Below are 25,026 nucleotides of genomic sequence, written 5' to 3' on the forward strand. Positions count from 1 at the left end.
ATAAAGAAATTTATCTCTTAAAATAATCCAGAATCTCTGAAGAACCTAGATCTATTTACGAAATGATTATTTCGTTTTTTTTTAATTTTTTAATTTTTTTATATTCACATCTTACGAGGACAGCTTAGTGTTTGTCACTTACATTCTTATAATTTTGTAGACATGTATTTATCGAGTTTTATATCATTTTAAGATTATCTCATTATATCGACATTTCATTTTACAATCGAGCAAATCTTTGCTCTATCTTTAGCTTAACGGAAAACTTATTCTAAGCTTATACAGGCATGACCGATTATTATTCTGAATTGACACTAAATATACACATATTTGATCTTGTGTTGCGATATCACTGCAGTATGCATTGAAGTGTGCTCATAAATATCGGACTTGTTTGGGTCCTACCAGTATTTTCTACTGCGCTAACAATATTCGTCGATGCGTTATTTATCGAAAAAACGCAGCAATTATAAAGTAATGATTTTATATATTTCAAATAATTGTAAGAATGTCGCGATATTGCACAATGATAGAAAAAATAGCGGCAAATGCCGACTAACATCGTAACGAATATCATTTAGTCGCTGGTTTGCGGTCTCATCGAATAATTTACTCGGTGATCTGTTACCTAATCCTAAGATTCCTTGTTTATATCGAATTTATATATTGTTAACATATATAAACCAGTCCTCTTGTCACGTTCAAATAGAGTTCAACAAGACTGTCTATGATATGGTGCATATTTGACGTAAACAAAGACTTAAAATTAAATCCAAATCTCGTTTCAAATCACATATTCTATATACGCGACGAAAAATATATACCTTCCTCAACAATCGCATACGCAGCAGTGATACCGATGAAAAATATGTTACATAAAAAAATCCTTCCGACATTCGTTTTAAGCAAAAATATTCGCTTTAATCCTTTCCATGTTATTGACATTTTTAAAGATACATCAGCGGCTTTTAAATAGCCATTATTAACTATGTAAATATTACAATGTATAGTATAGTTAATATGATTATTTCAAGTCGTTCTAATCCTTTAACCTTTCTATTGCTATTTCTAGTACCAACGACTTTAAGTAATCATATCAGCTATAGTATAAGTATGATTCTTTGTAATTGTCCGTACTTGGTAAAGAAACTCATAAAAGTTTCAATGTACATCGACGGAAGTTGAAATTAGCGTGCGCATTATTATTTAATCCTGGCACGATAATATCGAAGCTTCATGCTCATTCTAAGGAAACACGCGTCGAACAACAATTGTATTGTTTTATGTTTCCGTATTTGATAATTTTCGTTTAAAGATCCATAAAGATATAATATTTTGTTTGCCTGCACGCTTCATCAAACTCAACACGCATAAATCGTACTATTATTCCTGATTTTGTCATGATAAAAAACGCATTAGATAAAAAATATTCAAGACACTCATTAATAAAAAAAAAAAAAATTAAAAGATACTTAAAAAAATTTTCAAGACACTCATTCATAAAAAATAGCATCATTTTCCGATAATGTCTTTCTTTGTCACGCTGTTTTTTTTCATATTATCTGAATATTATCTCGGTTCACTAGTTGCTTGTTGCCTGAAAGAGATGTCAATCCTTCAAATGATAAACGAAAGTTAGCCTGCTCCATTTCATCAATAAATATTTTCGACGAGAAAAAAATCTCCTGCGAGAAAAAGCTCTTTGGTTCATACATTATACGATGAGATCTTTCTTTTAAAGATGGTAGCAACTTTAAAAAAAGCAACACGAAAAATACTCGATAAAATTCAAATATAATTCGCATGTGTCATTGCTAATACAAGACGATAATTTATCGAGTCAACGATTAATGCTTGATCAACCATAAACCGGGAGATCGTTTTTTTCATTATGCGTAACAAGGTGTCCTATAAACTCTCGCGTGATTCCTGTGAGATCTACGACAGATTAAATCTCTTCAAGTTATCGCATCGTCGAATTTCACTCAATTAAGACCCCCCTTCCCTGTTCTTATATCTTCGTTCCGCATGACATATGCATTGTCACAACGCCTAATCTAAATTCTGGCTGTCAATACGTTAATAATTATTCCTTCACGATAGCCCAATTCAGCTTTAAACGCACGTCATCATAATCGTCATCACAGTTCTTCCGGGGCCGGCATCTTGACTCTTCGGTCGTCGTCATCGAATCTGTCTCCTAATCCGCGCGAGTGCGGAAAATTTCTCGGCGAAAAATCTCCTAATCCGCGGGGTAGAAGCGGAGAATCGCGCGACCTTGAATCTCCGAATGGCAAAGCTTTTGCACGACATCGAGGGCTTCCTCAGCGGGGTAGACGGTGTGCGGTGGCGGTTCAATCTCACCGGAAGCGACTAGTTGCACGAGCTCTCGCAATTGCTCTAGCGTGCCCAGTTCCACCGGTCTGATGGATTGCTGCCGCTCCTCGGCTCGTCGGCTGAACTTGGGCAACAGCCGGTCGGCGACCTCCTTAATCACGAACACTACGCCGCCTTTGCTGAGACATTGCATGCTGCGATGGAGGTTGCGTGAAGTTGTGCCGAAATCGATTACCACGTCCACCTGGCCACCGCAAGCATCCATCGTGCGCTCGATCAGCTGTTTCTCGTACAGGTCTTCGTTCCATTGCACTACACTCACTCTGTAATCGATATGTCAGTTACTGTCAGATGGGTCAGATAAGATTGCGAAATTTAAAGGACTTGCATCGAGTCATTTTTAACAAGAGCATTAAATTTGAAAATGTTTATTTTTAATTTTAATCCTAATAATTTTAATTTTAATAATTAATCTTAATAATTTTAACTTAAAGGACTTGCATCAAGTCATTTTTAACAAGAGCATTAAAAAATGTTTATTTTTAATTTTAATCTTAATAATTTTAATTTTATTTTTAATTTTATCTAAATAAATAAATTCTTTTAAATTGGTCTTATTGGTTCTTTTAAATTGGACACAAGCAGGAAGATCTAATTTTTATAAAAATAAATAGAAATATTTGATTATTAAGGTTAAATATAATAATTAATTAATCAATATAATCTTGAAAAAAAAATATTTTCTTTATTTTTACAAAAATAAATTTGTTTATATTCTTTTCTTCCATTCGATTAATTATAATTTGTCAAGATTGTATTGGTTAATTATTATATTTAACTTTAGTAATTGGATATTTCTATTTGACCTTCATTACACATGAGTATAATTGATCGAATAAAACTTACCGTTGGAATTCTTGAGCTATGAGGAGACCGTCATCTTTAAGAGTGGCTATCGTAGTAGTAACTCTATCTCTCATGTTGCTGAAGTGATACGACGCAATTCTAAGAGCCCACAAAGCAAGACCACCTGTGCCAACTACTAGAATCTTGCACACGCTCTTTTCACCTCTCTCTTTCAACAATGCCTGCAACATTTTATTATACACCTGAGCCTTTGTTTCCCTTTTCAATAGCATAGAAAGAATTTTTTTCTTAAATTAAATTCATTATTCAATAAAAGCTTAAATTTAATTGGTCAGATTTAACGAGTTGAGACTTATAATCAGATTTAAACAACTTTAAACTATCTTCAAAGAGAAGATCATTGTTCTTAAAGCATTGTTCTTAAAGCATCCCTTTGTCTAAAAAATTTCATGGCATATTTATTAATCTTTTTATACTCGCATTTAGCAAATGATAATGAAATACAGGTATCTGAAATGATGCACTAAACTTTAGGAGTGTATTCTAGAAGTCAAAATAAGACTTTTTTTTTCCTATGAACATGGGTCCGCAAATGAACCTCCCTTCGAGCTAGAGGCCTTTAAATTTGGGAAAAAATTGAAAATTGGCTGTATTTCAGAAAAAAAAAATGGTTTTGACGTTACCTATCATTCTCTCTCGAGAGAGAAATAAATTTAACAAATTTATTAAATTTATTAAATTCATAAATCTTATTTATTATATTTATAAATCAATAAATTTGCATTGCAGGTGTTTGATCAATTTCACACATTTTCGAATTTTAGCTCGAATGGGGGTTCATTTATGCACCCATGTTCATAAGAAAAAAAAGTCTTATTTTGACCTCTGGAATACGCTCCTAAAGTTTAGTGCATTTCAGATACACCCTGTATAAGGTACAGAATTATTAAATTTAATCGTACCTGCACGTGTTCGTGCGCAGCAAAGACGGTGTTCATGGCGAGGAGCGCCCCAGCTGGCAACATAGCCGCCACGCTGAGCGACATATTGTCCGGGATTTTAATCAGGTACTTGAGTTCGTGCACCACCAGGTATTCGACGTAGCCATTGGGAATGCCATCGTAGGGATAGAGGATAACGCGGTCGCCCTCGGCGAGTCCGCAATCCTCGGGCACTTCGGTGCCGAACGACTCGATCACGCCGGCCACCTCGTAGCCAGGGAACAGGGCGGCATCGCGCAGCCCATGATGCGGCAGGGACACCGGGTAGTCGCTTTCCATTGACATGTCGGCGGCCAGGCTGCTACCGCTCGAGACCGACGTCAAACTGGTCAGGCTTGACGATCGTCGGGGATGATAACATGCACCCGCGCATATCACCCGGATACGGGCACCGTGCGCTGGCACATCCGGTACGGGCACATCGAAGCTGAAGACGCAGTCCCGACCGGTCACGCTCGGGCTTTCGATCGAGAGTTGACGGCACAACTTATTCATTTTCCCTCTGTAACATGAAATTGACAACTTTTGTATTGGCAGAATATATAGGGTGTTTCAGATTATTATCTAATTTAAGATAATGCACTAAAAATGCAATCAATAAAATATTTTAACAAGCCAATTTTTAAATAAATTTTAATCATAGTGGATGTCTTGCAGACTGTAAGAATTTTTTATTAAGAATATAAAAGTATGTCAAGAATTATGGAAAATATTTCGAATTTTCTTTTTGTTTTTTAAATGAAATATATAGAGAAAGATTTATTTCCTCCTTTCATATCAAATTTGTATGTATAATATTAAGATAACAAGTAATACAAAATAATTATAAAAGATATATATTAATTATATAATTATAAAAGATAGTTATCTCTCTATCAGTTCTCTTATACTGCAAGAAATCTATTATGATTAAAATTTATTTTAAAATTGGCTTGTTAAAATATTGTATTGATTGCATTTTTAGTGCATTATCTTAAATTAGATAATATCCGATTTAAATTTTTTAGCAAGTGAGACATCATCAAGTAATATCATTGCACATAAAAAAATATATTTATACATAATGTAAATTTATTTGACGTTGTAGATGTACTATAATTATAAATAATAATCAATAGATCAATAATCTTTATAAAGTTTATTTATAACATTTAATGCGAAATATATTATTTCATCGAAAAGTTAATTTATTACGATATTATATTTACAAAATGTTTAAATCGAAAGAAGCATTAAAATAAGCATTATTTTTTAGTAAATTAAATTTCTTTATTATGAAAAAATATTAATGGCGTATAAAAAGAGTTTTAAATTTACGTGTAAAAGATTTTCTCTTAAATAAATACATCTATACATAAAATTTATATATTAAATAAATATATATTTTGAGCTGTTCTATTTCTTAAAATTCTGATATAGTTTATAACTAGGCAGCTTAGAAAGTGGAAATGCATATTAATGATATGAAATTTGCTGTTTGAAAAAATTTTTCCAGTAACAAGTCAAACCTGTGAATGTTTATTAAATGTTTATTATTAAATTAATTGTGATATATTTTCCTTCTTTAAAATCGTGTAGAAAATGATCTGATGCTGATGCTAAAGTTAACGGAAATATGTCATTAATCTTAATACATCAAAATAAATTAATGTTAATATGCCTGGGGCAAGAGGAAATCTGCCTCACGCGCGAATCAGCTGTTTCAATCTCTTGTAGAATACTTGAAAGCACGTTTTCGTATGAAGTATTTATAAATGTTGTGTAAGAAGTAGAAAAAATATAATATGTCCGTATTTTTTTTTTCAAAAACAAGTGCGGATTAATTTAAATAAACTTTGTAGATGTATGCCAATATGTTACAAAATGGATAATATAAAAAGTATTTTTTGACTCTAATATAATTATAATAACTCTTAGTTATATAGCACGTTTAATAAGTATTGAATAATAATATTATAAATATTGAAATAATACATATATAATTAAAATATTTTAAAAACTTATAACTTATATTAATTTGAAAATAGCGTTTTTTATTTTCTGAAGCTGTTTAATAAGGATCTATTCAAACTATTTCGTTACTTTATTAAATTTCGTTACAATAAAAATTGTCTGAAAAATTTCATAAATAAAACATAAACAAAAATCTTTCAAAAGCAAATCTTCTATTACAGTTATAAATAAATAATTCAATTTGCTAAACCTTAGATGTATAACGGTATGCACTATTATGAATAATTGACGCGGTTTACTGTGTCTTATATAAACAAATAATTAAGAATTAAAGGAAATATCGAAAAATAAAAATCTTATAATTGCCTACCCATTGTGAGAGATGGTTTTGTGAGCGATAGGCGCCATCGATTCCAATTCCACCGGCATAACAAATTCTTAATTAAATATATCTTTCAAAATCACTGCAGTTTTATTCACGCAAGAAATCTTGACACTGCGTCGATTCACGATCGCGTTTTATCAAGCACTGCTCCTTTGTATTTTGTCTGTGATTAAAATACAAATTTAAATCTTATAATTTTGCAAGAACTTGCAATATAATGGAGAACAAGAAAAGAACGAAATCTTCGCCGTGTTCATTCTACAAGAGAGAGAGACGCACTAATCCGTTGTGTCAGCGCGCGTTCGTTTTTATACCGCAGGCAAAGTGGTAGGTGGTAGGGAAAGTGAACGCAGAGAACACAGTGGAAGACACGCGTAGCACTCGCAGACCACGTGCACGCATCTGTTTTTCACGTCTATGAAGCACGACTGCATTGCTGGGGGTCGCGGGAGGGGAAAACGAAAAGAGGAGGCAGTGTTTGTTCCGACAATGATAAGATATAAATTGTGAGATAAATTTTTTTATATAAAATCTTATAGAGATATATCCCCACATATGCGTTCCACTACGATACATAGGTGATTAAATTGTAATTCTATAAATTACTTATCAATACCATGATGCACTACATTATTTAAAATCATATGATGCATTAATATTTAAATATGCAGAAAATATGAATCTTTGTAATATTCGGCGTATTGTTTATAAATTTATATTTTTTATTGTGCATGTGTGCGTGTATTTGATATGTAAATACGTTTCTATAAATAATGTTGACGAAATTCTTTCTCGAAATAATGTTTTCGAATAATTTCGTAAAATATATCGTATGGAAGAAAAATGAGTCAAACGTACATTCATCGTAATGCAATATTAACGAATTGTTCAAATTCTTCGTTTATAAATTCATTAGCTGTGTCATACGTGATGACGTGTTTAAACAGTATGACTGTTTGGCATATAATCGCGCAATTCTTCGACTAGCATATCTGTGCACGTTAAAATATTTTTTGATATGAAAATGAGAAAGACAATGACTTTCATGTGTTTCACGTATTTTATCATTTTTAACGGTGTCAAACGGAAACAAAAATATCTATGTCTACAAATTTTAATTGTTCTTCCGCTTATACAGAGTGTCCCAAAACTCATAATCAATCTTTTAAAGACAGATTTCTGGGATCATCTGAAGATGATTTTTCCTCAACGAAAATGTCGAGGCACTAATAATTTTCGAACTATAAGTGATTGGAAATAAGGGGTTTTTCGTAAACTAAGCTTTGTAGAAATAAAATATTAACAAAACCACATTCTTCGATTAATTTTAAATAGAGTTTACTTTAGTTGAGTTTTAATTTAAGACTTAATTGTAAAGATATATGATGACAAAAATCGGGGACATGCAAAAAATGATGACCTTCATCGACATTTTCACTGAGGAAAAATCGTCTCCAAATGATCCCAGGAATCTGTCTTTGAAAGATTGATTATGAGTTTTGGGACACCCTGTATAATAGTAATAATGGTATCAATTAGTTCCAATTTATCGTTAAATATTGCTATTATTCTTTAACTACGATAAAAAAATTGAACGTTAACTATACATCTCATACGAAAATAGCAATGATGATAAAGTTGTAGAGTAAATTGAATATAATAATGATTTTAGAGTACAATAATAATATAATATTAAATATAATATTAAAAGGTTTTTCTTTCAAGAAATTATTTTCAGATCTTTGTAGTTTTTCACTTAAAATATTCAACAATGATATCAATCAGGAATGGAGAAATACATTGAAAATTAAAAAAAAATAACAATATTAACTAAATTTTAATGAGAATAAAAATTATTTAACTTTATAAAAAGATCATAAAATTTTTATTATTAATAGCAAATATTTGTTTTAATATTTGTATCATAATGATTCATTACGATACAGACCTTACTTTGTCATATTCAACACATTTAAAATGAACAGATTAATAATTAATCGGTATAGTATTTTTTTATTTTAAATTTTGTACTTTTTCAAATGATTTCATCTTTTGGGAATTGTGAAAAGAATTTATTTAATTTTGTTTTAGTTATTATTTTTAGTTGCAAAACTAAAATATTTTAATTAAATTGAGAAATTTAATATAGAAACAAATTGAGTAAAAAGATTTCTCTCTGTGCATACAAGAATAAATGAAATAGTTTTCGCGCACTACTTTAGTAAATTTTTAATTAGATAAGCTATTTATACAGCTTCTATCTGGACATAATTCATTTATTGATTCATGATTTATCTATGATTTGTTAAATTTGCGCAATACAGATAGCATATATTTACCCTGCTATCAAGAAAGTGCTAACTATAATGCCAAGTTTTATCTTTGGATAATTAAACCTCTCCTGCAAAGAAGAGCACTATTTTCGACTGCACATATTGACTGCTATTTTATAAGGATGCTGAATTAATTTTTTACAAATTTAGTCATGCAAGACTGATTATATGAAACATTCATCATTTTGCATATAATAATAGGTGATTTGTTTGAGATTCCGGAAGTGCATGGTTGAACGGATTACTAAAAATAATCATGAATTGAGGCTAGCATTGAGATCCATGATTATGTCATGGTCATATTAATATTTAAAAATATTAGAAATATTTAAATTCTACAAAACGATTGAGATATTTTAAATATTATTAATTAAAAAAATGAATAATCAAATTTATATTTATAAATTGTTACTTATATAAATTTTATCTGTAACTGTTAATTTTTGAAAAAATCAAAAAAACATATTTATAATAATAAATATAATTAAGACATAAATATATAAATATACAAAGATATAATTATAATAAATTTAGAAGAAATATGTAAATAAATAACATTCGTATAAATTTACAAAATTTAAAAATGCATATATAAAAATGTATGTTTAAAATGTATGTATAAAATATATATATATATATAAATTTATTTTTTCATAAGCTTTGCAATAAAGAAATTTTTATTTTTTAGTAAATTTTATTTAAAAAAACTTTATATATATATGTACGTGTGTGTTTGTGTAAGTATCTGAGTGTATACGCGCATGCATGCACATATGTGTATATTCAGTTTAAATAAATCTTAGGAAAAAATATTTTTGAAGATATATAACTTAATTTTAATACTTAAAAACATTCATAATTAATGCTATTATACTATTGATTTGCGTTATTCGAGTAAATGTTAAACGTATCAACAAAATGAAAGATATATAGCGTTATTCGTTATATAAGCATTGTGCAATTATCGAACAACTGTTTATGATCATAGCCTGACCTCAATAAAAATTAAACAGACAACATATTTATCAGTTCTGAAGTATAATTGTATATTTTTAACGTTATCACGTGTTAAAATTCACGATATAAATATAAACTACAAATTTATGATCACTTCACAAACATTCATTAATAGCGTGATCAAAAAATCTCATAACGATCGTATATAAAGATATCTGAAAAATCAAGATAGCTGTTGAGTTTCTTTGCAAAATGAAAATAATTATTGAAAATAAAATTAAATTATTAAAAAATAATACATTGCGATATATATCTCTTTTAAATGCCAAAAATATTAATTAATAATAAAAAGAATTTTGTCTTTAATTTTAATAAGTTGATAAAAATATTTTTATATATAGTATATATTAACGAAACATATATATATATATATATATATATATATATATATAAATAATTGCAATATATTATTTTATAATAATTTAATTTAATTTTCAATAATTATTTTCATATATATATATATTGCAAAATTATTTTGCTATTCTATTTGTTTTACATTCGATATTAATTTCGATATTAAGATCGCAAAAAATTCTCCTTTGTTTTAATAGCTATAAATATAATGAGAAATATATGTAATACTTAAAATTTTATTCTTATTTGTCTTATATCTCTCTAAATATTTTATATCATTTGTATTTTTATATACATTAAAGTTTTAAATAATTAAAGTATTTAAAATAATATATTTAAATAGTGTACAGCAAATCTTAAAGAAAGAAAAGAACTTTTTTTAAGTTTCAGGGGATTTCTTTAGCGTGAACGCATTATATAAAAATTTTTATATAAAAATTGTAAACAATTTTAACTTATACATTCTTTTATTACAAATGCGGATGTTTTAAATATTTTAAATAACGGATATATTGTTGAAAATACTTAATAATTACGCTAATTATGCTAGAATTAACATTAGAATTAATATTATTGAAAGGGAACACACATAACACATACTTCTTTTCTCTTCTCTACTGATCCTCAATCTCAGAAGAATCATTTATCATCTAATATAAGCTACGTGTGTGCGGATACGCGTGTGTATGTGTGTGTGTGTGTATCTGATAAAATCTAAATAATCCTTTCTGGATTATTTGGATTTAGTATATATTATATAAAATCATATGTGTTATTTTCCCAACAATGCAAAATTTTCAAACGTTCAGTAGAGGATAATCTTTATTTTTATTTCGTTATATTCATCTTTTTGTTGATTAAAAAATAAGATTTTCCCTCTACTTGTAATTAAACTAATCAGATACAACTCATAATATTGTTTTTTTAAAAAGAATTAATTTCCTATCTAGATAAAAAACAATTAATGTTATCTGCAAATCATATGCAAGTTATCATTAACTGTTTCACGATCATTAAAAGATCTCGGTAGCTTTTTGCTATAAATCTAATTGTAAGTTTATAATATATCAGGGTAAATTTCAAACACAACTCAGGAGTGATATTATGATAGCTCAGGTTAGAAAATATTTTTTATCCATTTCTGTAATCAATGTTTATGATATGATTATTCGATCATTGCAATGATCAAGTTAATGTGTGCAAATTATTTATTTATATTGAAAAATTTTTATTTTGCAACTTGAATTGCAAAATAAAAATTTATTCTACTTTGAATATTTTAATAAACGCTATTCATTAATTAATTATCAGTGTTTAATCTGGAATCATTTATATTTCTGTAATCACGTGATCTACCTGTAAACAAGTGATGATATTAAGAGATATGTGCATTACTCATAAGACGAACTTGGACTCTGTTTTCTGAGGATAATTACTTTGTTGACTTTTGAAGCTCACGTCATTAGATTTTCCCAAGTCAGCATGAAATAATTTATTACAGAAATAAAAATAAAATTGCTTTATCATGATTTTAATAAACGTTCAGAAATATTTATTATGTGGATATTTCCAAACTCGAAATGCTTTAAATGATGGAAAACATATAATTAAAATTTTTAGACTTTTCAAGATAATTAATTAATTTAAAATCTTATTAGAATTTCTTCTGCACAGTAACGTTATATTTAAAATTATTCATCTAAAAACGCAAAAAAGCAGCAGTATAATTATGATCGATAGTATTATTATTAATTTTTTTATTTCATTCTAATTAATCATATCTGTAAAAGCAGTCTATAATACGGATTAATCATATTTAATAAACAAATAATATAGTTTATACACTCATTGATATTATCAATAATAAGTTGTTTCGATATTTATATTCATATTTAATAAATGATGTGTTTGTTTCGACTTCAATTTCCGCAATTATTTGATAGCCTTAATTAAAATCCTATTAAAAGTGAAATCAATTTTCATTTATATGATTTGTTATTTAATATTATCTTACAGCTTAAGTTGCTAAACATTTATCTTATATTAATTATAATTATAATAATAAAACTATCATCTTCAAACTATTATAATTTTAATATATTTATCAAGAATAATTTACATTTTAAAGTGCTTCATGTTTTTTAACTTTTCATGTTGTGTTTGCGCGTTAAAGTATTTATCATTAATAATTCCAAGGAGATGTTTTGAACGGATATGTAAATCTTATGCGTTTCTTTGCCTCTATTAAGTGTTGTTTTCAGTAGCAATTGTTATTATCGCATAGCAATAACAATTATTACTGAAAACAACACTTAATTATATAATACTTATAGTGACAAATACTATGAAAATCTAATAACAATAAATCTAATAATAATAATTTAATCTTTTCTGCTGAAAATGTTGTAATTAATAATTACGGCAAAAATTTAACGATTATCACATTTAGAATTTCCAAGCGATGAATAACTGTTTTTCTCGTTACTTATTTGTACGGGTATTTTACATCTTCTTCAGAATTGATTTTTCATGACACAAGTGCAAGTGTTACGTTGCGCTTCTTCCTTAAAACTTGTATTAATGATTAATTGATAGCTATAGTTTTTGAGACTTTTTTTTTTTATATCATTTGACCTACTTTGAAAACAACCTTTTTACAATGAAAAATACCTTTGATAAAATAAATCCTTAGATAAGGATAATTTATATGCTTAAACATGTGTTTTGTCGCAGTAGAATTTGCAATCAACTATGAAAATAATTTATTTATTTATTTGTATGAATTGAAAACAGTTCAAAATAATATAATTAAAGGATTCTAGTATTGCAGAGAATATATAAAATATTCGCAGTTTGCGTAAAAAAACTGAAAATGTTATATATATTTGATTTAAAATTCTAAATGAGTTTTCAAGTAATAATAATAATGTAAGTAAATAATAATAATGTAACAAAATTCTAATATCATCTTACATAATTCCATGTTATTTTTGTCGTCATAGATTTTTGAATAGTTTTGCCGAAAAAATTTCATTAAATATACTTTTTACAAATATATTTACTAAACTTTAAATACTTGTACAATCAATTTTTAAAAATATTTTAATACTAAGGGCATTTAATATTAAATTGAAAGAGTTTTATTATATATTTGCAAACTTGAATTCTTTCTTCACTTTTCATTAAAATTTGAGAATTTTATGAGAGTTTTAAAAATTTTCACTTATATAATTTAAAACTCTACATTAGTCATAAATAATATTTAGGTATAAGACAGATGTAGAGTGGCATAATATATATTTCTAAAATTTTATGTAAAAATTTTTCTATTATTATTAACATCAATTTAATCGGTTCTTTGCATTTTATGAGAGAATATAAAAAAAAGTTGGCATTGCAATGGCAAATAAACAGATTCACGCAGTGTATGCAGCGTCATTGAATACAAAGGAACTGTTTTCTATAACGAGCATGCGCGTATATGTGAAGAATATATTCGATTTCGTATTGATGCTGTTAAAAAATAGATTAATGCATTTCGTCGGATATGCAAAAATCAAAAATGTATCTCCGAAAGATTGTCGCCGGGTGCATAAGTAAAAAAATATAATTAAAAAAATAAAAAAAATAAAATTAATTGACTGAAAAATATAATTAATTACAATAAATACGACCTTTATTATAATGAAATATAACCGAAGTTATATTACAATAATGAGATATAATCATGTTTATGCTATATATATACACATACACACATGAATCCTTATTTATCACTATAGAAAATTTGCCTAAATATTCTATGCTTTGTTACAAACGATTATTGTAATGATAATAATAAAGACGTATAGAAAAGGCAAGAGATAATTTATGACAGTACAATTTAAAATATATTAGATGTACGTTTTATAAATTTTTTTATTTTTTCTGTATCCAAAATTTTGAAAGATACTAATTTTAAATTTTTTATTTAAAAAGATTGTACATTTGTAAAAACCTAGGTTGTAAATATTCTTGCTTTACCACGTCAGTTGGTCGTGGAGAAGCAGGTCGAATCACCCACCGTAACGATGCCTAGCCTTTGTTCGCTTGTTCAGTAGTACTGTATTAGAATCAGCTGATGTGCGGTACAATGCCTTATAGTGAATACTCGAGGAGAAAACGCTCGTGACGTGCGACTGAGATTTCTTCTTTTCGATACTTTCGCATTCAATATTTGAACAGTTTATTATTTATTGTTTTTCATATTAGTTTACATAACTCATATAATCTTTCGTTCTTTTCGAAGCGACGATTAAGGTCTGTCTTTCTAATAATTATTTATTATTAATACAGGGTGTCCCAAAAGTCCCGGACCGGTCGAATATTTCATAAACTATGCACTTTAGAAAGAAATGTTTCAGACAAAAGTTGTATGGCTTGAAGGGGGCCATCAGATAGTGGCAATGATTTGACATGGGAGAGTCATTTGAAAGTCACGTGAAGATCACCGTCAATTTCTTAAATGGAACCCCCTATTTTTTATTACATATTCGTATAGCTTATCTCGAGAGCTTTCCAAAACACTCTAATAAAGTATTTCTTCATTGAATACTTTTCGAGTTATGAGGCTTGAAATCATTTCTTAATTTTGCATAAACCATAAAATATCTAGTAAAATATTCATTTTTTGATTATCTTACCTTAATAATTTTATGTACAAAATAATGAGAGGAATCAATTGGTGTAAAGGAAACACATAGTTGTTTAAAAAAAATATGTAATTGTTAATTGCAAATTACATATTTTTTTCTTAAAAACAACTATGTTTTTTCTTTACACCAATTGATTCCTCTCATTATTTTGTACATAAAATTATTAAGGTAAAATAATCGAAAAATGAATATTTTATTAGATATTTTATGGTTTATGCAAAATTAAGAAATGATTTCAAGTCTCATAACTCGAAAAATACTCAATGAAGAAATACTTTATTATAGTGTTTTGGAAAGCTCTCGAGACAGGCTATACGAATATGTAATAAAAAAATAGGGAGTTCCATTTAAGAAATTGACGGTGATCTTCACGTGACTTTCAAATGACTCTTCCATGTCAAATCATTGCCACTATCTGATGGACCCCTTCAAGCCATACAACTTTTGTCTGAAACATTTCTTTCTAAAGTGCATAATTTATGAAATATTCGACCGGTCCGGGACTTTTGGGATACCCTGTATATATTTATGTTATATTACACGGATTTTGAGGACAAAAAAAGAGACACATATGTAAAATAAAATCAAAAAGATTTGTGAAATGAGTAGTGAAGATAAATTAAAACTCTACAACATGGATTACAAAATTTGATCGAAAAGGGATTATTTTATAACAATATTAATTTAAGAACAATAATTTTCTTCCTCTTATTCATTATTTGCATATTGCAAGTTACATGTTGCAACTTGAAAATGTTGCAAGTTGAAGCACGAGTACAATTTCATACGCTGACTTTGTAATCTTACACATGCACGAGCCACCTCTCTCGAGGACACACCGACCCCTTTTTACACACGCTGCATACACGTCACAGATATTCCGAAGCGATCGCTATCCGCAGTTGCGGGGATCCAATTTTAGAATTGAGTTAATTTTTCAAGTTTCGTGATAAATATGAGAAATGAATAAAAGGGAAAAAAACGCTATATCGTTTAACTATTAATGTTAATTATTGCAATTATTAAATTTAAGTTTCATATATTGTGAGAAAAATAATGAAACTATAAAATAATCTGTTCCGACTAATAGACAGTCAATCTTAAACAACGTGAGCAAAAACATAAGCTGCATAATATTTGATTTGAGACTTTGTATAAATATTTTGACTAAGGCTCTAGAGTAGTTTCAGAGAAGAATCTATCCTAATCATCGTAAAGCCTATTTTAAACAATCTATAATTCGCGATAAAATATTCGAGACAGCATTCTATTTATAATTTTACCGATTGTTTAATGTAGATAAAAAATTTAATAAATAAACAAAAGATATACATATGCAAAATATAAATCAGATTAGAATAATATATGTATGATTTCTAAGGAAATTTCTGTCTTTTTCCGAATTTTGCCTCTGTTATAGGTCAAAAGAGAATTTTATTCTTTAATTATTTATCTAATTATATTATCTATTTATCTATTATATATTATTTATCTATAAATTTATCTATAAATAATATATTATTTAATATACTATTTATCTAATTATATTATCTATTTATCTATTATATATTATTTATCTATTAATTATATCTATTTATTTAATTATAAATTAATATTTATAGAGTCAATTTTTAAAATGTCAGAGATTCCCCTCTCGTATATCCCGAATAGTGTATCTCGGGATTAAATCTACAAGCGATACGTTTCGCGTACTGTGTCGCAGGTGTGGGCAAACCTATGGATGTATACATGTCGGCACAGTTGTGTCGGTGCACAAAGAGGGGGAAGTCGGTCGATGCCGTGGAACCGTGGCACGCTGGAATCACGTGCACATCAGCAGACATCCGCGTGTTCAGCCGTGCCGATCCATTCGGAACACCAGGCTCTTGGCTTCTCGAGCTATAATGTCCATGATGTTCCAGGGTGTTTACAACCCTTCCCCCCCAATAGGTAAAATTATATTCCATGCTTAAATTTTTTTTGCTTGGAAAATTTCTGACATATTTTCTTCTTTCAAAACATGCAACATATACATATAATTGGCTGTACATGTACGAGTTAAAGTCGTCATATTATTTTTATTATCGTAATGGTAAGTGTTTTGAGTCAGGCTTTGACTCATCCCAGCACTTATTTTGAAATAATATAAGGAACGGAGAGGATAAGTCTTATCGATAAAAAAATTGTTGATGTCTTGTTGAAGTCTTGTCACATATTTTTTAATATTAATATTATAATATATATATTAATTAATATTATAATATATGTTATAATATATTATATATTATTATATTATTATAATAATATATAATATATTATATTATTATAATTATATATTATTATATTATTATAATTATATATGGAATTTATACGTTAAAAGAGAATGATATTTCTAAATTGGGACGATTATATATCCATGTTTGACGCAGCGAGATGATTAAAAGATGTCTATCTCAAGTGTACATTTCGCATAGATGATATATGCCAAATGTAGTCATATCGCAGGGCCATTGACACTTGATAACGCTTCAAGTGAAACAGTCTCATGAAAGGGAACACTCGTTTTCTCACGTTGTTGCTTCGTGCAACGTTTCATAATTCTACATATACGGTGACTTTTGTCAAGGCTATGATCACGGCGTCAACACCTGACGGCTCACCTTTAACAAAGTCCAGAGATGTTTTTCTTTTTCATATTTTTCTTTTTCTTGATAAAGTATTGCTTCTTGAATAATATGCAATTCGAAATCAACGTTTATGCTGTTTATCTTGTACACTATTCGTTTACATAATTCTTATACGAATACAATTTAATTGTTATCAACGTTTCACGATTTTGCTGAATTTCAAACATGAGGTCATGGGCTACTTCATTTGACGAGATAATAGGAACAGGCGATGATATTTTGCAAACGCGGTTCTAATAAGAACAATATTAGTAAAGAATTAAAATAATTTGGAAATAAAAAAAAATATAAATAAATATAAATAATAAATAAAAATAAATATAAATAATATATACCAATTATTTGAATCGCTATTCAAATTATAACGATCGGTATCATTTGTGCTATTTTATAATTAAAACAATTGAATTTTTAATCTGACATTTTTTATCTTTTTTTCTTTTTAGAGAAAAGGCACAAATAAAAATTTGGCGAAAGCATAAAGATGCTTTTTTAATATCGTATAATAAAAAAATGATCTTTTGAACTTGTCAACTGAAAAGACTTGATAATAAAACAGTTCTAATGTTAAATACATTGACATAAAAAGTACATTGACATTCTCTCGTAAACTTTCGTCTAAACTTTTCTCTGCTTGTATTTTTTATATTCAGTTTTTGCAATTCTGTAAATGTAATGCAGTAATAAAAAATTGCCAATAATAAGTTATAATATTATCTATTCACTTATTATTAATACATAAGTTCGCAAATAATTTTATACAGATTGGGGACATCAAAACAAAGCGCATTGCGTTTATAACGGTTTGACAAACGCTGCTTATGTTATTGATGAGTAAATCGGTTACTGGAATGAGACTCGACACGTTCATAGGTATTTATAGCTTTGTACCATTATAAAACAAAAATAAAATTATGATAATCGAGTGCTTTCTTTCACGTAATACATTCGTTGTAGATAAAAATGATATTGTTCTTCATCATACAAACTGAAAATAATCCATTTTAGACGTGGTAAAATAAATTATCAATTATTTATACACACACACACACACACACACACACACAGTATCCATCGTTTTTTTTATCTTCCCTATCTCTCGTTTAAATCAATTTTTAATGTCACATAAGTAATCTGTTTGTTAATAGCAGATATTGCGTGTTTATTACAAATTATCATTTTCACGCACAATACCATCCGAGGTATACATCACATAAATCATTAATCTTATCGTCTGTTACTTATAATTTATCACAATAATGATTTTTTACGAATAATATTATTGTTTGTATGTTTTATTGTAAACATTGCTTCATAATAATGCCAACGAACGACTCTTAAATTTTTGTTAACACGTAATTGCACATGATGATTCTTGTGATTTTGACAATGATTACGGACTGCACAAATTCTCCATTATGTATTAAATAACTGATATTACACCTCTAGTGACATGATAACCAAATTTCGAAACATGTAGGAGAAACAGCTTCATTGTAAGAATCATCGCTTCACCTTTACTGACTCTGTGTCGAGGTTGATGACCTCTCATAACGTAAAAAAATCTTGTCTTTAAGCTTCTAGAAAAAAAAATATATATATTTTTTAATTATTTTATTTTTAATTTTAATCTTTTTTTAATAATTTTAATTTTTTTATTCTATAATATTTATTATTTACATAAGCGTATATATATATTATATATTATATATTTTTTACATCTTATATAAAAGAATGTTATATTTATTTAGTTTATATATTATTAGTTTACAGAAAAAAAGCAAAAAAGCAAAAATAATAATATTTACATATCCATTTATGTGAGATTTTTTTATTTTATTGTTTATTGTTATTATAATTGCTTTATTACTTTATAACTTTATTGCTTAATTACGAACGTGAGATATTAAAAATTCATATTTTATTTTAAAAATACTTTATCATTTAATTAATTTTGAAATGTATTTTTAGAATATTATAAAAATATTTGATAAAGAATTGACAGACAAAATTTTGACAAAATATGATTTATATGTGTACAATGAAAAATTACTTTGATGGTAATAAAAACTTGTAATAAAAAAAAATAAATTTCATTATTTTATTTTGTTTTCAACGCATTAAAAATTTTAAATACCGTTTTATGTACTTCTATCTGCTGCATTTTGCAACATTATTAGGTAAGATAATAAGCTTGTTAAAATAATAATCGATCGCAACAATAGCAGGCATATCAACATTATAGCATCTCTTTGGAAAATATGTGACATGCATGGGAAAATGACAGCGTACAAAAAATATTACATACGCATAACAAATATGAAATACAGTAAATTATATATATTTATTTATTTCTACACATGTCGAATTTGATTGAAACCAATCAACATATGCTCAAAAATGAGCTTAATGCATATTTATGATCTTTTTAAAATGATATTATTTTATTATTTTCATTATATATATTTAATACGTTATATATATTTAATTCATTATATATATATATATATATATATATATATATATATGTAATGAATTAAATATAATATATATTTAATACATTATATATATTTAATACGCATAATTTTATCACCAAAAGGAGGTTATTTTTATCCATGATTTATTTTTTTTAATTAATTGTGATAAATATTTAAATAATTTTCAGAAAATTGATAAATTATCGTACTCTCTAAAAGTGAATCAGTGAAAATATCACTAATTTAAACAGTAAAATAAGATTTCACTGAGAATCAGTGAGTATTTTACTGATTTTCAATGGAAATGCTTATTTTTTTTGTTATTTTATCTTATATCTCACTGATTATGGTTAGTTAAAATAAAATTCACTCTAAAATCAGTAAATTTTACTGTAAAATCAGTAATCGCTAGTTCGTTCATTTACCGCTACAATCGCTATCTCTCTCGTATTTAATTTTAGTTATAAGAATTATATAAAGTTTGCAAAGAGCGACATTTAAAATTAGAAGTATTACTTCGATTTAATTTCTGAAACAAGCTCAATAGAGAGGCTTCAGATATTAAATCGATCTTTATAAGTCGGACAATTAAATGTCTGGCGACTTAATAAAAATTATTCGTTCGTTATCTATTTAAAATAAGTTCAATATGCATGTAATATAAATAAAATAAAATTTTTAATATAATAAATATTTAATAAACATAAATAAAATTTTTAATTTTATGTGAAATAGATAGAGAGATGAATTATATTTTAATATTACTGACAATAACGAAAGAAATATTACTGATATTGAGAAATATTACTGATTAAAACAGTCAAAATTATTAACTGATTCTTTCAATAAAATATCACTGATTTACAGTGCTGTACTTATAACTGCTGTAATCAGTGACTATTTACTGTTTTTCAGTGATAATACACTGATTCACTTTTAGAGAGTAGGATACTAAAGATACTTATTACTATGTTTCTTTTTTAAATAAAGAGATGTGCATATATATATATATATATATATATATATATATATATATATATATATAGTATTCGATTACAATTCATGATTATTAATTATATCATAATGTCTTATCATAATGTCTTTTGTACTTTCGCTGATAACAATCGATTGAAGGATCAATCAGTTGATTGATGACGCAATTACGAATAAATTCTTCTGTTCTGAAACAACAGTTCTGTTAGAAGATAGTGAGCAATTAGATGACGTAACGAGCGAGTTTGACTATAATAAATGATTTCAAGCTTGTTGAATGATTGCTTTTGAACCTTGTACCAGTTATATTCAATTGGAGCTTCTATGTTAGCTTCCACACATATGCGCTTTGTTAGTATTGTACACGTTACTTATGCTGTCTTATATTAAATAAATGTCGATTATATATTTTTAATAATTTAATTCAATATAAATAGATGTAAACAAAATAAAAAATATATTTTAAGTGATTTACTTTGATATAAACATAAACATATTGTATTATATACTGTATTAAGTAAAAAATTAAAATATAAGATATTTAATAAATATGCTTTATTATAATATATATAAATAAATATATAAATATATAATAATATATTATATTACATTATATGTATAATAAAAATAAATGAATGTTTCATGAATCATCTGAAAAAAATATCTTTTTCTTTCTTTCAAGATACTTATACATTAAAATTATACATAAAAATTAATTTAAAAAATCACATAGTGGTAATAAGTAGTTTTATATGTTTCTAAAATTTTATATAATTTTATGAGGTTTTATAAAGTTTAATAAATTTATTTACTTAGACGACAGAATGAGAGTTATCAAAGCTTTATAAATATTATGATATACATATTGAATAAAAATATAATTGAAATTATGTATCCCATTCTTGTAAATAAAATCTTATTAGACTGTTTTCATTTGTTAAAAGTATTAGTTTACGATTTGTTTTTTTGTTAATCCTTAGTTTTGCTTACAGTAATTGTGATATATTTAGTACAAGATTTGCGTTATATTGTGTATAAAATCCGATTTGTCAATATATATCCATAGTGAAATCTATAGATAGGTAACATTAGAGATCTATTAGAGATCATCTAAAAATGCCAAAAAATCTTGTGTGTATTTGCTGATTTCTAAAAAAATATTTTCCAATTTTTTGTAATTTTATACGCATTTTTTTCAATCAATTATATATCGGTAAAGAAAATTAGAATTAATAACATTAATTTTCTTATACAATCTATTTATGTTAATACACATATACATAATTATATTTATATTTATTTTAATTATATTTATTATTATTATTATTATTATTATTGTTATTATTATTATTATTATTATTATTATTATTATTATATATACATATATTGCTTATTAATATTATATATTTTTTCAAGATATCTTACATATCGGCTATGCTATGTAGATTTAATTAAATTGTGAATTTTAAATATTATTTTAATTTGAAAATATATATAAATAAATCGATTATTACGTTAATCGAATTATTTCCTTGGCAAGCGAATGCGCATGTCACGAACCCGGCCATTGTTTACATACATGCTTAGACTATTGCTCAAAATCATGAAAGTTGTTGTTTCGAAGATAAAAATTTTCTAAGAATCAGAGTAAGGATTCTATTTTTCTTGCTGTTCACTGTATTTCCATTCCGTGTCAGTAGATAGGTGATGCACGTACCGATCGTTAACCGTTGCGTGACGCACCGCGCACATGAGTCTGACAGTCAGCTGTTCGCAAAATGACAAGTGTTCCAAGTCACAATATCATTGTGCGCAAAACGCCAACATTTTTTCACATAATAGCAATTCACTCTTTTCCTACTAATGTCACTTTCGTCAATATTTGTCAATATTTATTCCCTCGATATATTTATTCTCTCGATTATAAAATCGACGATAAAAGAAATCTTTTCATAATCAGTTAAGATTAATCAGTTAAGATCTTATATCGCAGCTATTAAGTAAGACAATAAAACGTGACAATTATGCTATTAAGAAATATTTACTGATAATGCTTAGAATTCAGATGCATAAAATGATTGCTCTTGCCATGATTGCAGAAAATTGTATGTGTATGCGACAGATCTTATTAGATTATTAATATCACAGTTGAAAAAGCTGTCAAAATAATACTAATAATGCATTAACATTTTAATATTTCGCTAATTTGTCAGTATTTGATAAGTTTTTTAAGTACTTGAATTTCAATTAATTTTCTATCCAAGATAAGTCAACAAAATATACTATGAACTAATTAAGATAATATGTAAGATAGTATGTAAAGCAACCATTTTCATTAACATAAGAACGTCATTAGCGTTATTTTTATCAACTAATTATACTGATTAATTGTTATTTTCCGCAAATGATCAGTAATTATATTGATTATCATTATCATTTTAATAATCTAAATAATATACTTTGGCTCGTAACAAAACTTGAAATATTTTATTTCACCACTTTCAAAAAAATCACTTCAATGTATAAAATTATGCTACGAATCTTCCGCATAAATTTGTCAACTTTGAACAATTTTTTCGCAGGTGAGCAAACAGATATAAACAAATTTATACACGCGTGCGTTTATAAAATATACTTGTATAAATATTACAAAGACTCAAAAGAAAAAGAATTGTAAACATGTGTCATGCGATGAATATTTATTGAGTCGATTTTTCATCAAATGTCAAAGGTCTCTCGAGGGTCGAAACATTTTTGGACAGCTGCGAATAAAAGATGAAAAGGACGAATCAAGGTCGAGCTCTCACCTTGAATATCGATTGCGTTAAAGATGCCGGCAAGCGATGACCACAAGGAATAAGGCAGTCGAAAAGTGATGCACGTCAAACTCGACGAGGCGAGCTCGCGCGTCCTCGCGAAAAATTGTTAACTTAGCGTGCCGACCTGCTGCTAGACGCGAAGAGGCTTTGTGGGGTTCTGATGGGTCTCATGAAGGACGGCCCGCCCGATGAGGGCGCCTCAAGGGATCGTGCCATCGCGCCGACTCCGAAAAGTCTGCAAAGCTGATGTTGGTTCGTGGATGTCTCATGGAAGGGATGTATGTACCATCGATCGTTCGTACAAGGTGAGGTCTACGGCCTTTAACTACCAGATCCTGTACTTTTAGTGGCAAACAGAAAACATAAACATCGTTTCCTTGTTATTTTCATCGATCAAATTCTCCGTTATATTCGTGAATCCTCTGATGATCAATTTAAAATTAATTCTTTCTCAATAAAAATATTGGAGTGTCAATAGTTTTTTGATTACAGGCCGTGGGAGGTCTAGGGATTTTTTCATGTAAATTAAATTATCAGAATACGAATTAATAAAACTATATATTTTTTACTTCCTTGTAGATAAATGTTCATACTCATTTTAGAGAATTTTAATTTGTTAATTAATGATATGAAAATATTTACAATTAAAGAAATTTGAAAAGTTTAATTTACAATTTAAAAAATTCGGAAAAATATTCTACTTTAATTATTGATAAAAAAATTGGTTCTAATTTGGTCACAGAAGATGAAATCATTAATGATGAGAACTAATTTAGAAATATTGAAAAAAATATATATATATTATCTATAATAGGGATTAAAAATTATATATATAATTTTTTTTAGTATTTCTAAATTACTTTCTAATTATACATATAATTTTCTTTATTCGACGCGTTTCTATTATACTTATATATATGTATAATAGCAACGCGTCAAATGAAGGTGATAATTAGCGAGTAGTTTAGAAATACTGGGGAAAACAATTATATATATGTATAGTTTTTTTCTAATATTTTTAAAATAAAATCTAAAATAAAAATCTAAAATTTTAACCATTAATGATATTTTATCCTCTATGATCAAATTAGTAATAGACCAATTTTTTT

At 27.2% G+C, this 25,026-nt stretch overlaps 1 protein-coding gene across 2 annotated transcripts; it reads right to left on the reverse strand.

Annotated features, from left to right (window-relative positions):
• Positions 1–74: 74 nt before the first annotated feature.
• On the reverse strand, positions 75–24,081 carry LOC105254356. Of its 2 annotated transcripts, none has more exons than XM_011262981.3 (4): positions 23,906–24,081; positions 4,167–4,707; positions 3,244–3,425; positions 75–2,660 (listed from the first exon to the last, which is right to left on the reverse strand). In XM_011262981.3, exons 2-4 carry the CDS (start codon positions 4,698–4,700, stop codon positions 2,243–2,245), a joined length of 1,134 nt encoding a protein of 377 aa, XP_011261283.1. In that variant the 5' UTR covers positions 4,701–4,707; positions 23,906–24,081; the 3' UTR covers positions 75–2,242. The 2 variants fall into 2 exon arrangements, with proteins under 2 accessions (XP_011261283.1, XP_011261282.1); XM_011262980.3 differs by lacking the exon at positions 23,906–24,081 and adding an exon at positions 6,529–6,833.
• Positions 24,082–25,026: the final 945 nt, after the last annotated feature.

The sequence above is a fragment of the Camponotus floridanus genome, unplaced genomic scaffold, assembly GCF_003227725.1.
Source record: "Camponotus floridanus strain SB8 unplaced genomic scaffold, Cflo_v7.5 scaffold44, whole genome shotgun sequence".
In the NCBI taxonomy this organism is placed as follows: domain Eukaryota; kingdom Metazoa; phylum Arthropoda; class Insecta; order Hymenoptera; family Formicidae; genus Camponotus; species Camponotus floridanus.

Coding starts and splice junctions, on each gene's coding strand:
- LOC105254356 (XM_011262980.3), bottom strand. CDS start 6,587: ATGCCGGTGGAATTGGAATCGATGGCGCCTATCGCTCACAAAACCATC. Junction 3,426..4,166: donor CTGCGCACGAACACGTGCAG/GTACGATTAAAT, acceptor AAAATGTTGCAG/GCATTGTTGAAAGAGAGAGG. Junction 2,661..3,243: donor ATAGCTCAAGAATTCCAACG/GTAAGTTTTATT, acceptor TATCGATTACAG/AGTGAGTGTAGTGCAATGGA.